The 14934-nt window shown below is 36.0% G+C and overlaps 2 protein-coding genes across 2 annotated transcripts; both read right to left on the bottom strand.

The window, feature by feature from the left end:
- Positions 1–96: 96 nt before the first annotated feature.
- Positions 97–8011, bottom strand: LOC132061400 (pentatricopeptide repeat-containing protein At2g03380, mitochondrial-like). The gene is given in 5 exon segments (XM_059454229.1): positions 97–930; positions 933–1126; positions 1128–1470; positions 1473–2745; positions 7877–8011. Coding segments are annotated over 5 exon segments (2277 nt in total). The 3' UTR covers positions 97–598.
- A 29-nt stretch (positions 8012–8040) lies between these two features.
- Positions 8041–13825, bottom strand: LOC132059834 (uncharacterized). Its single transcript, XM_059452628.1, has 4 exons — positions 13391–13825; positions 11623–11855; positions 10707–11442; positions 8041–10306 (listed from the first exon to the last, which is right to left on the bottom strand). Exons 2-4 carry the CDS (start codon positions 11851–11853, stop codon positions 8307–8309), a joined length of 2967 nt encoding a protein of 988 aa, XP_059308611.1. The 5' UTR covers positions 11854–11855; positions 13391–13825; the 3' UTR covers positions 8041–8306.
- Positions 13826–14934: the final 1109 nt, after the last annotated feature.

Raw genomic sequence — 14934 nt, 5'->3', positions numbered from 1 at the left:
AGAGTAACACTCAGGAAACTTACTGAGTGTCAATGAATTTGCTCCACGGAGCAATAGTTACTTACAAGTTCCTTTTAGGCCTGAGCAATATATCAGTTGGGTAAACAAATCTGCTATTATATTCACAAATTCTTACAATGGTAGCGGGATAATCCACATGACGGTATTTTTCTGTATTCTTCATTCTTTTGTGTCAATCCACATGAGGGTATAACTATTGAGAATCAACGATGTACATTTGAATTGCCAGAAATTCTGCCAAGCAAATTACTCTATACTTGTGTCCAGAAATTCCGTAGCTAATTTCTCAATCAGCAAAACCGAGTAAAATCATACAGGAATACAGTGATGGCACCTTCCAGAGAGACTCATCCTCAAGTGAAAGGCTTTACAGGTTCTCACAAGCCAACATTTTCAGCTCCAATCCAAATCCAAATTTAGAAAGGCCAGCTCTAAGGTGATCTTCAGATTCATGTCTGTCCAACCTTTCCCTAAAAGTTCTCTCCACAAAGTATTGAGAGCCAGCATAGCATTTCTTCATTGCTCCTTAAGTTTCAAAACTTGGTAACTCCAATGCCAAAACAAATTCCATCTGCAATCAACAAGAGCTGTAATTTACTCCTGATGGACTCCCACGACTAGGCACGATAACTTCTTCAGAGGGTAACGATTCATTTGAGGCTGCTATAAAAATTTCCTTGGAAAATAACCAACCAATAGATGACACCTTCAGGCAATCGTTTTCAAAAACCATGTTCACGTGGCTACAGCCAGGGGACTTGTTCAAACCTTTGCTCTTCATCAACTCCCTCATTTGATAAGCCTGACTCCATTTCCCATCAGAGGCATATAAATTTGACATAAGCACATAGTAACAAGCATCATAATGAGGATGCAACTCCATCATTTTTCTCACTGCCACCTCCCCAGGTCAAATCTATTGTGAATACCACATCCATGTAGAATAGCACCAAACACAGAAATATCAGGCCGAATTGGCATTTTGTCAATGAAATCCAGAGCTTCCTTAAGCCTTCCATCACGAGCCAATAAATCAACCATACATGTATAGTGCTTCATGGAAGGAACAAACCTATATGCCTCACACATTGTATAGAAAAATCTCCATCCCTCTATGACTACAAGCAGATAGTATTGAAGTGAAAATAATATCATTAGGTTCAAAACTTTCTCTAATCATATCACTGAGAAGTGCGAAGTAATTCTTGCAGTCCCCTTGCATTGCATAGCCACCACTAATCGAATTCCACGTCACCGCATTCCTATACGTCATCTCATCAAAAACAACACGAGCAGATTTTGCATCACCGGATCTAGCATACACATTAACAAGTGCAGTACCTACAAATAAATTAGACGATAAAAGACCCTCTTCGCTAGTAAAAGCATGAAAAGAAGAACCAACTCTATGATTCCCAAGGGAAGCACCTATTGACAGGACAGCACCCTAGTAAATTCATCTGGCTGAAGATGTTCAGATCTCAATCTATGAAACAACATCAGACCCTCATTAGCAGATCCATTTGATGAACAGGCAGAGACAAGTGAATTCGCAATTACATCATCGCAGGCAAAATTCTCAAATAAGTAACGAGCATTTGTTATTGCACCACACTTTGCATACATGTCTATCAAAGCATTTGTCACAGTATCATCATACAATCCTAGCTTAATTCTGAGAGAATGGGCCAATTTTCCCAACTTCAGATTGTTCAACTGTGTACATGCCGAAAGTACACTAGAAAGAGTGATTGAATTAGGCAATGTTCCTTTCCATGTCTCGTCTGTAAAGAGTTTCAATGCCTCATCTGGATAGCCACTTTGACTATATCCAACAATCATTGCTGTCCACGTAACAAAATCATTCACAGAAAGCTCGTCAAAAATCACACGAGCCTCAGAAATAACTCCACATTTCACATACATATCTATCAGAGCAGTAACTAGGTAGGAATTCAGTTCAATCCCCTTTTTTATGATATAACCATGAACCCATTTCCCTTGATGCAAAGCTCTCAACTTTGCACATGCAGTTACTACACTCACCAAAGTATATTCATTACTTTCAACCAAAGCATCCCTCATTCGACTAAATAAAACCAACTCTTCTTCCGCGCAATCATTATGTACATAACCAACAATCATTGAAGTCCAACAAACAACATTTCTATCCGAAATATCATCAAACACGACACGAGAAGATTCAATCTTTCCACATTTAGCATACATATCAACAAGACCAGTTAATACAAAACTATCAGGATTTCCACCTTTCACAATATGACAATGCAATTTCCTACCTTCATTAACGTCACACAACTCACTACAAGCCTTTAAAACAATCGAAAACACAACATTGTCAAACAAAGTAAGCCCTTTTCTTTTTCTCATACAATCATAAAACCCAATAATCTCATCATACATATCATTCATAAAATACCATCTTATCATTGCTTTACAAGAATCAAGATCTGGTTCAGGAATTTCATCGAACACATTACGAGCATTCTTGAAATTCCCAAAAATACCATATAAACTTATCAACTTTGTTTTTAAGTGAACATTATGGGCTTCACCATTAACTATGAAAAGGGTATGGAATATTTTGAGAGAAAAAGGGGTTTTGCAAAGATCAAGAATTGCAAAAAAGGGGTTTGAAAATAAGTTTAATTCACTTTTGGTGTTTTGTAGAATATTTTGGGTGATTATTGTTGAAGTAAAGGGCTATATTGAGTGAAGTGAGAGAGTTGTTTTTGAAGTTGAATGGAAATTTTCATAATTTATGCTTCATTTGCCACGATGGGATTGGTTTCTTATTTTCAGTTATAGGCTTCTAGAGAAAATGACAAAAATGGTCCTTTTGTTTAATTTACTCCTTTTGTTATAAATAATATTTATAACACAAGTTATAGTAAATCCGAAGTTTACTAAAGTAAATAACTGTCATATTGAAGCAATAAATAATGGGAGGATTAAATATTTTCAAAATCATAGTGGGCATGAAATATCTATGTGAAAGGTTACATGCCTTATTCTCCAAAGTGTACTACAATATAAGCATGATGAAATCACATATCACGGTAACCAGAAGTTTATCGATTCGAAAAAGTATTCATGTCATAGTAAATCAGAAGTTTACTAAAACAAATAGCACATGGCATGGTAACCCTGAAGTTTACTAGTATAGATAATTTTATCAGTTGGCATGAGCAATTTGGCCATCCGATTCAAATATGATGTGCGAGATTGAATATTCGACATATATTGAAGAACTTGAAGATTCTTCAAGAATTTATTTGTGTTGCTTGTTCTCATGATGAGTTTATTATCTTGGTTAATGTTGGGATTGAATCCCTAAATTAGAAAAAATATAAAAGGTGAATATGGGCCCGTTCACATTATGTGATGTCTTAAATAGATGCATCGATAAGACAAATCACATGTGCGTTTATTGTCAATCTGCAGCTTGACATATGCAAAGTTACTTGCTCAAAAATGATTGAGTTGAGAGCGCAATTTTCAGATTATGTAATCAAGATAATTCATCTTGTGAATGCTAGTTTATATCCAAGTCGGTTTGGCATTGAATGCCTCCGATAAAAAAAAGCTAAACCATTGCTTATGAGAACAATGCTTCATGTGCTGAATTATGATAAATTCTCACCTCATAATTGGTTCAGGTTAGGAACCATATATTTCCATCTATTAGTTTTTATGTGTGGTATATGATTAATTAATCTACCATGATGCACAAAGATGGATTCCCCCAAAGAAGATGGAATATATGTTAGTTTTTCTAACATAAGGGGGAGAGAATAAGAAGCTGAGGAATATGTTATGAATTATCATTAGTATGATCCTCATTTAAAGGATAATTCAACTCAAATGCTAGAAGCATTTGCTGACCCAAAATTAATTTCTAACTTCAGCTGCAAAATGCTCCTATTAAATTCATGTCCCTGAAGGACAGAGTCTATAGCATGCATGAAGCGTGGTAGACTAATCGGTTCCAAATGCAATAATCATTGAAAAGAAAGAGGAGCAAATGATCAATGATCATTATAAGGAGGTAATGTGCTCTTGAAGAGCCTACGACATAACACGTCATGAAACCTTATGAGAGGTTAGGTACCTAAAAATAATGGAAGTGATGAGATCTCAATAAGTTATGTCCTATTGCAAACCGATACAAGATAATATATCGTTGACGATATCTTTGGTACAATATAGCGCAATATTGTAAAATATTATGAGGATCTAAATTCTACGTCTATTAAAGCATGATAACGTAGAAATTATTATCAAGTGAAATAACGCATCTTGGTAAGTGTAAAGCTTATTGGACATATTGTCCAGACACCAGAAGATGTCACATATTTAAATAGAAATAGATGTTGTCACAGCTTATATGCATTATTTGATAAAATTATATGAAAATTCCTGAAGAATTTTAAATGCCTGAAGCATATACAAGTTGTAGAAATTTGTTCATAATTCTTATATGAATTAAGTTAAGCAAGGTGAACGCGATTTTATCACCTTAATGAATATTTACTGACTAAGGGCACAAATGACTCTATTTATCCTTACGTCTTTGTGAAAATCAAAATCTGTCATATTGGTTAGTGCAAGTTGATGACTTGAGAATTATTGAAACTCTTGAAGAGTTTTCAAAAGAAATAGATTATCTGCTGAAAGAAGTTGAAATGAGAAACTTGCAAAAAATTTTGGTCCTGAAGTGCTATATCTTTATGCAAATGATTCATTTATATATTTTGCTATGACTATGGAGGATTATAGTCATACGATGTTGTTCTACATGACAGTCAAGTCATATAAAGATTGCATCTGTTTATAAAGCAAGTCAGGAATACACTTGCAGTGATTTCAATAATATCATATACCAATGCAACTCTATCCATAGACTGAAGATGCAGCAGCATACATAGCCCAACTAAAGAGAGGATTCATAAAAGCACAAGTCATGCTTCATCAAAGTTGTTCTTCACAAACGAGCTCCAAAGAATGGTGATATCAAGGTGCAACAAATTGTTCGAGTGATAATATGGCTGATTTATTCGCCAAGTCTATACCAACTGCAACTTTTGAGTGGAGATGTGAAGATTCAAGTTTTTGGATTGAAGTTCTCATCAGGGGGAGTTAATACGCGTTGTACTCTTTTTCCCTTTCAAGGTTTTTGTCCCACTGGGTTTTTCCTTATAAGGTTTTTAATGAGGCAACCAAATGACGTATTATTAGAAATGTGTACTCTTTTTCCTTCACTAGAATTTTTCCCACTGAATTTTTTCCAGTAAGGTTTTAACGAGGCACATTATCTATCAAATAGACATCCAAGGGGGAGTGTTATAAATATTATTTATTATTGTGGATGTCTATCTTTAAGAGAAATATTAGGGTTAGTGACTTTGGGATCAAGTCACTTTTTCCCTATAAATATAGAGGTTCTCCTTCATTGTAAATCAATCCCGAACAAGAGAAATAAAGAATTCCTCTCTTCTCTCCTTCTCTACAAATATTCTTGTTCTTGCTTTATTATTTTATAACACCTTTAAATATATTTTTGAGCAATTTTCGTTTTATATAATTTCCGATTGTGAGGCTTGGTGTCGCGATAGCGATAAAGAAGTATATTGTGATATTTTATTTTCATTGTTACTTAAACTTTAATATATCATATCATTATGTAAGAAAGGAAGATTTTTAAAACTTGTGATCTAAAATAAGCTATAAATATTTGTGTGGCCGTAGATCATTTTATGAAGGATAAAAAGAAAGTTTAAAGTTAAATTATTTCTACATATAGAACTGTATCATTCATTTTGAGACAGACTAAAAATGAGAGTGTATCACATAAATTAGCACAGAGAGAGAGTACTTACTATCTTATGTAATGATGAATTTGGTGGTCACGTCGTTAAGTTTTCTTTTTTCATTCTGAGCTTCCTTATTATTGCTATTTTCTGCTTTACGTGAAATTAAAAATATTTTCTCTAGTTCCTTTCTTCTAATCAAAGAGTTAGAAGACAAGTCCCAAATGCCTTTTTTCTAATCCGCAAATACCAGAATGCATCCCTAATTCCCACCTCCCAAAAACTGCCTTTCGTCCACCGTCCCTCCAGCCTATGCCTTACCATTTTTTTGCTCCGCCACACCCTTCAGCAAATAGGCGACGATCATCGGTGAGGATACACGTGCCAACGTACGAGCCTCCTGATTCGTAATATAATGAGTCAACATGTCTGTAATTTTCTTATTTCCAGATCCAGTAAAAAGGATTCTCTTCGAGCTAAATTTTGACCAGCCTCAAAATTCATATCACCACCAAGACAAGTTCAGTTCCCAGATCAGTCTCTGTGTCAGCACCAGAGATTGATCAAAATTTGGTGCTGACACAGAGACTGATCAGGAAACTGACCTTGTTGCTGATGATGTTATGAACTTTGAAACTGGTCAAAATTTGGCTCGAAGAGAATTTTTTTTTACTGGATCTGGAGATAAGAAATTTGTAAACATGTTGACTCATCATATTAATTACTATTTTGCAAGATCTGATTGAAGTTCTGCATACAAAAATGTATTTTAACAATAAGCAAGGGAATGAGCGATTAATACAAAACACTTACATTAGATGCGCTTACAAATTTAGAAAAAAATGTTTAAAAGGTTAATAAGAAAGTGAAGTTTTGTTTCCTATAATATAGCATCCTTTTTTGTCCTCTTTTTTGTGTTAGACTTTAGGCTGGGTTACCAAATCAAACTCGTATACTTACTCATATGTACAGTCCAAGCAAACAGTTTGCAATGTCCGTAACCCAATAAAATTTTACATCTAGAATAGTTAATATATGTTTGTATTGAGTTTAATGACGCCAAATCTATTTAATGTTATATTTTTAACTTCTTCCACAAGCTACCATGGATCTCGCTTCATTTTTTTATTTTTCATTTTTAGAATCTGTATAATATGATACATAATAGTGTATATACACTTTTATACATTTCATATACACCCTATATATTATATATACATTGTATATGCAGTGTATGAATTATGTATATATTTTGTATAATCATGAATAACAATGTATAACTATGTATAATATGATGTAAATGGTGTATATACACTTGTATATATTATTATACATATCATATACACCCTTAAGTATATGTTTTGTATAATCATGAATAACAATGTATAGCTATGTATATATAATGTATCACACTGATCTACATAAAATTAAAGGTGAACCAAGTGATCTTCATCAATTTCTCAGTTGTTTGAATCAGTTCGAACCAATTTCAATCGTCACCAATCTATTTCCTAAGATAGGTTTTCAGATCTGAAATAATTGATAAATGATTACGTGAAATGATTATAGACATGAAATCAAGAGCTTATGGGTAATCCGAATATATAATTTAATTTCAAGTATTGGCTAGTTTGATCGGGAGTTAAGTTGACTTCTCATTGACTTTGTGTTGTCCTGAAATTATGGAAATGGTTTACTGCCTAATTTGGATGCGTTATTCGATAGTTTCCATAGATTGAGGCCATTGGATGTCACCTTGGTAAAGTTGGACATCTCAGTTGAAGTGAAAGCTTATTGTTTCAAGGCAAGTGAGACTTTTAACTTCTCGAATGCTTGAAATGAATATGCAACACAATATTTGGAAACTCTGTTGTATCATCTATACTTATTCTTGTTCACTTATACATGCATTATTATAAGACGTATATGCTATAGCTTGAACACATAATGCATTGGGTCTCCGAGACTTGCTCCACAATATATGAAAGGGGGCGGGTCAGTATTCTTGATGTGCTTTGGCTCACCTGTATTGTTGTTTTCTGCCTTACACAGATCCTTCCACTAGTGTAGCAGTTGGACAACGTTGACTCTGTTCGAGGCAACGTGATGTCCAGTTGAAGTAAGCCAACGACATTCAGACCGTAATGCCACCTCACCATCATCTATCCGTTATTCAGTTGAAGAAATATTTTGACCTGATATTGCGATTTTTTTCTAAATACATCCAAAAGATGCATCTGGGAATGCTTTTGATCCAGTAACATTAGGCATCATTAGTCCTGAATACAGAATCAATAACCCAATGGACATCACATAATGATGGTGTCCCAAATTATGGGCTACAAAGACATTTACAAGGAAACCCATAGCTAACAACTTCACACCGAAATACATAAACAAACTCCCCAATATGTTACCTCATCTCTATAAATCATGAGTTGATAAATTACTGCCTCATTCACATAGTTTAGTTAATGGGACAGGAGGAGGATGACCTGCCGGGCATCTTTGCCTCCTCGGACGTCTAGTCGTCTTGCCCCATCCTGTTAGGCTTTTGTCCTCCAAACTGGACACAATGTTACTCAATTTCTGCTTTAAAGGAGGGCTTACTGGGGTCCGCCTTCCCCTCGTACCTCCATTTCTGGTGCCATTCCTTCTCTTTGGTCGTGAGTTCCAAGAATGCCCTGTAGCTTTCATCAACTCTCCAAAAGTCTGAATATCTTCAGTCACTTCATGCCTTGATAAGGAAGCCAGTCCAGGAAGGATATCCCTTTGAAAGTCCCTCCGATGTCTTCCCCACCTTCCATTTCCTCTTCGGGGTCGATTTGTTAGTGACCTGGGTCCAACATCTTCCATATGTTGAACTTCGGGAACAAAAGGCTTGGGCAGGTAGTCTTGCTCCTTGGTCTCTTCTAGTTGCAATGTCATTGCCTCGAAGTAATCCATCTCCACAGTAGTAATAGGCCCCGCAACAATCACAGCATCCTCGGATATTATTTCTTTAGACTTGCTTTCAGGTTCATTCTCCAAAGAAACGACTACATCAACAAACCAACCTAGGGATCCCAGAGGATCATTAGATGGATCGCTTGACATTTGATATATTTGACTGGATGATGAAATGGAAACCATTGCTTCCGCTGCGACCCTGACAACTTCATCCTGTGTTAGCTCATTTTGTTGGTCTTTTTCTTCAGACAAATTATCTAGCTCAGTTTCCGGAACAGGAGGAGCTTCCAGATCTATCTCGACAATGGTCCTCACATTGACATTATTGCTTTCGACAAATAATGCATCTTCATCTTCGGTAACACATGAGTTCAAATCGAAGGAATTTCTGATAATGGTAGCTTTTGTCTCCATTGCTGTCTCAGCAACAACCGCTTCCGTAGCAGCCTGTTTCTCGGGATCAACCATAGAAAGGCCACAAGCTATGTTAATGTCAATCACTATTCTCCTCGCTTCATGTTTGCTGTTTTCTTCCTCAGGTGAGGATCGAAGAGTAGCAGAAGTGGAAACAAACGAAGATGACTCATTTTTGGAAGCACATGGAATTTCAGGAATTGAAACTCCCATAATTTTCCTGATACTTCGTGTTTCCCCCAACTCCTTTGTGGCCTTCATGTTGCGATCTTCCACAGCTGATGAACTTGGTTTAGCTTTAAGCCACGGCAACTCCGGTTTACAGTCTTGAGGCTCTTTCTTTGCATCAACCAACTCAAGATCTCTCCTGGAAAGTTCCTCATTTACTTCACTTTTTGATAGTACATTCAAATCGAAATCTCTTTTGGACGTCAAGTCAATACTATCGGAGGTAATAATAAATTTCTCGCATCCATTATTAAAGGAGCGGTCAGATGTCAAATTGTCACTCTTGTTTTGCGTTCGAGAGTCGAAAGCAAAAGAGAAGCAAGGTGGTGATTTTTTGGGCACTGATGAGGACCCATGGTAAAATCCATTCCTGACGGAGCGATCAGTAGCCACACCAAGATTCGACCTAGAACTTCCATCATTATGCCACTTGTCTCCGGAAATGTCAAGGCACTGGGGTGACGTTGGACTCTTACTCACCATGGCACATGAGTTCAATGACTGGTTTGTATGCCCTGATGATAGCCTTGCAGAAAAGCCACTTGGTTTACCCCAAGAAGAGAGTGTGTGTGACAATGAATTATTAAACTCCAACGAATTACCGAATGGAATAGGACTAGCTGTCTGGGAAGTGATAAATGGTCTACCATAGGTATAGTCGAACTTCTCATGATTTCTGTGAAAGCTGTCTAAACCATTCCCTGCTCTCTCTTTCCATATGTCATCCCTGATACTGTGAGGTGATTGAACCCCGGGAGGTTGAGAGGCTTTATCAAGCATTACCTGTGCCAGGTGGCAAGGTGTAGGGAACTTGTCGTGTGAAAAACTATGAGGTACTGGATTCAAGCTACCTTTAATGTTACCTGCAAAAGAAGGAAACACCTGATATACCATCACAAGAAAATCCAAAAAGAAGGAAATTTTAAGGGGGGTTTTTCATTTTTGGCCCATCGGTCAAAAGGTAAGGGTAAGGTTTGCGTACACTCTACCCTCCCCAGACCCCACCTCTGGGTATTTGTTGTTGTTGTTGGCCATCGGCCAAAAGTAACTACAGGTGCTAGCCAAAATCTACAACACATATACTGATTGTGTATATTATATGTATGTTTATGTATGTATATGTATACATTATGTGTATTTATAAATGCCAGCTGTTATTTTTTAGAGCGGTCCAAAAATTAAAGCAACCAAGTCAAGACAGGTGCAGACAACCAAAACTCTGGCAGTTTGTTTCATATACAATGTTTTTCCGGTATTGTTTACCTGTCTCATATGTAGAAGAGAACCAGTCCCTCTCTTTGCCTTTACTAGGGCTTGTCTGATGGAAGTTCCATGTGGTTTCTCTAGGAAAACCCATAAATGCTGGATTTGATTTAGCCGAAGCATTTAGGCTTCTAACCTCCTTATGACTATTACCATATGCAAGAAGATCAACAGGTGATGCGGTTACTTCTTCAAGCTGAGCTGGTTCATTGAGGTCAGCCAACTGGACTGAGCTTTTCAAACATGAATTGGATGCTGAAGCGTCTTTTTTATCACTCTTTTTACAACTGTCTAGGGAAACTTTATCATTTCCATTAGCACGGGAACTTGGATAGAACGATCCTTCATTATCTTGCAACTGCTCAACTTCATCTGTATCTAGGTACTCATCCGCTGGAAGTTGAAGATCAAACATCTTTTTCCGTACTTTTGAGGGCCTAGCCTCCAAAGCTTCAAAGGTCATTGAAGAGAGACCATTTTGCTTTTGAACTTGACCAGACTGTACAGCGTTCACTTTTGCAGAACTCAAGGGAGAATTCGCAATTTCAGTACCAGATATAGATGGTCTTGCATAACTTGAATTTGCCAAGGGGAAGCTGGTGATATGGCGTTTCCAAGCGTCTTTAGGTAGTAGATGGGATCCAAGAATGCTTGATGAAGATGATGGCAATCCCGTCCTTTTAATTTCATACATCATGTTCCTCTGAGTTCTGTAAAGGCGATGAAGTTCAAATACCTACGAGCAAAGATTTAGACAAGTGAACATTTTGCAGTAATGCTGGATAAAATGTGTAAAAAGGGACAAACTACTTCTGTAGACATATGCCACAGGACCAGTATTAAACTAAATAAAAAACTAATAATTTCCTCAAGTTATCAGAAAAATGACGATGACAAATAGAGATAGAAAAATTACCTGATTCTTGAATGTTTCCTCGTGTTCAAGTATTTTCTGCTTTAGAACATCCTTATCATATCCAGGATCTGCATCTATCGTAGTGCTTGACATGAAACCATTACAGTATTGGGCATTTGTATAGATTTTCTCTCCATAATGTAGGGGCCATATATTGTTTGAATCCTCACTAAGGTAGCTCATGGAGTAATGAGCTGGTAAGTAGCCTTTACAATGAACTTGTGTTTCCATTCCTGCCGATGGTAGGAACCAAATCATATAAATAAAACCAGCAGTATACTCTCACTATGAAAATTAAAGCTTAACTTTGAAGTTCCCTTTCTTATTACTTCAAATTTCTCGAGTAGATATCAGTTTAAGTTAGCGAGATATCCACTCATGGTGGAAATGAACTCATGAAAAGACAAACACAAAAGGAAATCTTATTTGACGCGTTCAAATCCTTACTTTTACATTGACATATGATTGCAATATATTACAGCAAACACCAATGCATACAATTCAAAATAACAATTACTAATAATGAAAGAGCGCAACACATCCAATAGTCAGACTGTTTTATGTTTCAAGTGTATCTTTCAATAATTAACTGCAACTTTTCACTTTACATTAGTCTATCCCGTCAAGCTTTGTCAAGACTCATATGAGTGATTTGGAGATGATGAATTGATGATGCCAGGTAAGAACACACAAGATTATATCAATGGAGATTTTAAAATGCTCTTTCAATCGTAGAAAACTTTGCTATGACTCCTTGATCCTTAGCTTGATTGTCGTCATTTAGACGTTGAAACTTGAAACATGGGAAGATAATACTGTGTCTACCAAGTAAACTTTCACCAGAGATTCCGTATAGTGACATTTTTCACTGTTCTGTCACCAACCGTATGGGCAGAAGCGGGAGCATTTTCTCCATAACGACAAGCTATACTTCCTAAATTGAGTATACTGTTTATGATCACTCTTTCTATAGGTGTAAGTTAACGATCCCTTTTTGACTCACTCGCTCCATATAGCACAGGTAGCAGAGGAAACAAGCAAGTCTACTAGTAGCAGAAAACCACAAATATAGCAGCTAATCTAGACATTGTCCTACCAGCAACATCTAAATCCAAACTCTACAATTATCGTTGATTCATAATCTACTAATGAAGATGGCAATCTTGCATCAGTAAATGTATTTGAAGGTAAAGAAAACAGTCCAATTGTCACACACGGAAACCTTATAAAAACTGGTGCATGTGAATAAAACCAGGGTTTGCAGGGATCAACTAAACCAAAAAGAGGCCAATGTAGGCACTTCTGCTAATAAAATGTCAACATTAACTGATGCAATTTAAATCATTCAACCAAAACTAAGAATTAGTAGGCATTTAATTATTAATGCCCCATGAACTTAGACTAACAAACCAACTTATATTAAGAGGTATCAGCCAAAACTTGGTAATTGGCACTACTTAATGAGTTAAAGGCTTGCACACCACAATAAAAAACACTTAAGAAGCACTGAAGCTGAAAAAGATCTCAAATAAAAAGGATCACTACTCAAATTTCATGAACTTAACCAAATACGGAATTGGAAATGTATAAAAATCAGAAAGACAGAAAATATATATTTAGAACCCCACAACAGCTAGATACAAACAAACTTAATTAAATTAACACAAAATGATTTATTGAATTAAAAAATAAAGCAAATATATTTTTCATATGGTCCTAGCTAGGTCCTAAAGTCAAATATGAACAAATCTAAAATGTAAGATTTTACCTCAGACCCACATCTTCTCAAGACCCCTTTCTTGGAGTATTACAGCATATCAAGAATCATGGAGAATTATAGGCCAAAAAAAAAAAATATATGAAAAGAGTGATAGTATTATAGTAATATTAATGAAACAAATATAATGAAACACAACGTGGATAGTTTGGTAAGACCATTGAAGAAGGTGAGATCCTCATAAAACTGAACAAAAGATTAGTCTCACTGAAAGTAAGGTTCTTTAAGACAAAGAAAGAGAAGGTGTTGTGTGTTGTGTGTTGTGTGTTGTGTGTGTGTTGGGCCGGGGTGGGCGGGGGCTCGGGGGTAGGGGAGCTTCTAAAATGCATACACCTATATTATGTAGAGAGAGAGAGATCCCAGATAAGAAATCTAACACACAAACAAACGAACAGTGACATGAAATTTGTCAACATCTGTTCTCTTTTCATTCTCTGTTTTCTTTTTCCTTTACTTCTCTCTCTCTCTCTCTCTCTCTCTCATTTAATACTCCTTTCGTCCCAAAATAAGTATCATTTTAGCACGAAAAGATTTGTCCCAATATTAGTATTAGCTTAAGAATTCAAGATAAAAACTGACAAATGTTTATAACTATGCCTTTAGCATTAAAGAAGTAGTCATATTTAACATTGCTCAATTCTTAAAAAAAACATCTAATAAATAGAGATAGTTTAGTAAACTTCACATTACATTTGTTAATTTCTTAATGGACGCGATTTTTGCTAAGATGGGACGGAGGGAGTATAAGTTGTAGGTTCTCATTGGAAAGAGTGAATAGATTTAAAAAAAAATCTAAATTATCGCTATTACACGCCGGGGCGGATCTAGGACCCAAGGAGGGTAGTTACGGAACACCCTCAGTAAAAGAATTACACTGTATATATAAGTTATTTTTGTATTTTATACACATATATATAGATTTTGAATACACAACATAAAAAGTAGGGGTTAATTCAGTGGTTTAGGGAATTCAAAATTCACCTTGAGGTTTCTAGTTCAAACCTCTTGCACTACATTTTTATTTTTTGAACTCCCTCGGTGAAAATCCTAAATCCGCCACTGATTATACGAGTTTCATATCTAAATTATTGCGTGTTCCTATTATCCTCTGGACTACAATTCTCTTTAGATTGAAACGTTCGATTTTATGCAGATGCAGAGTTAGAATTTCGAGTTTATGGGTTCTAAAAAAAAATCAAACAATTGTTGAGCTCTGGATAAATTATTTACATATATTATGTGATTTTTTTTTATCACAAATACAAGATCTACATCAAAGTTACTGGATACTGTCAAACCCGTAATTGACATGCTAGCTCCGCCCCTAAATATATGACAAAATGTATGAATCCACCGGGCACAATGAGTTCATGATATTTTAGGGGATTTTGTAAACGTCCTATGGTTTAGGTATGAAACTTTCAACAGTGAAAGTATATGGGAGTTCACTCAAAAAAATCCACACGTATTGTCACTTGAAACTCTTTTGAGGAATGTTTGGAGCGTGATATTCACGTAGCATGTTATATTTTCTT

Source organism: Lycium ferocissimum, chromosome 6 (assembly GCF_029784015.1).
Source record: "Lycium ferocissimum isolate CSIRO_LF1 chromosome 6, AGI_CSIRO_Lferr_CH_V1, whole genome shotgun sequence".
Lineage (NCBI taxonomy): Eukaryota > Viridiplantae > Streptophyta > Magnoliopsida > Solanales > Solanaceae > Lycium > Lycium ferocissimum.
Note: the sequence above shows the minus strand (reverse complement) of the source record. Positions and strands in the feature narration are given on the sequence as shown.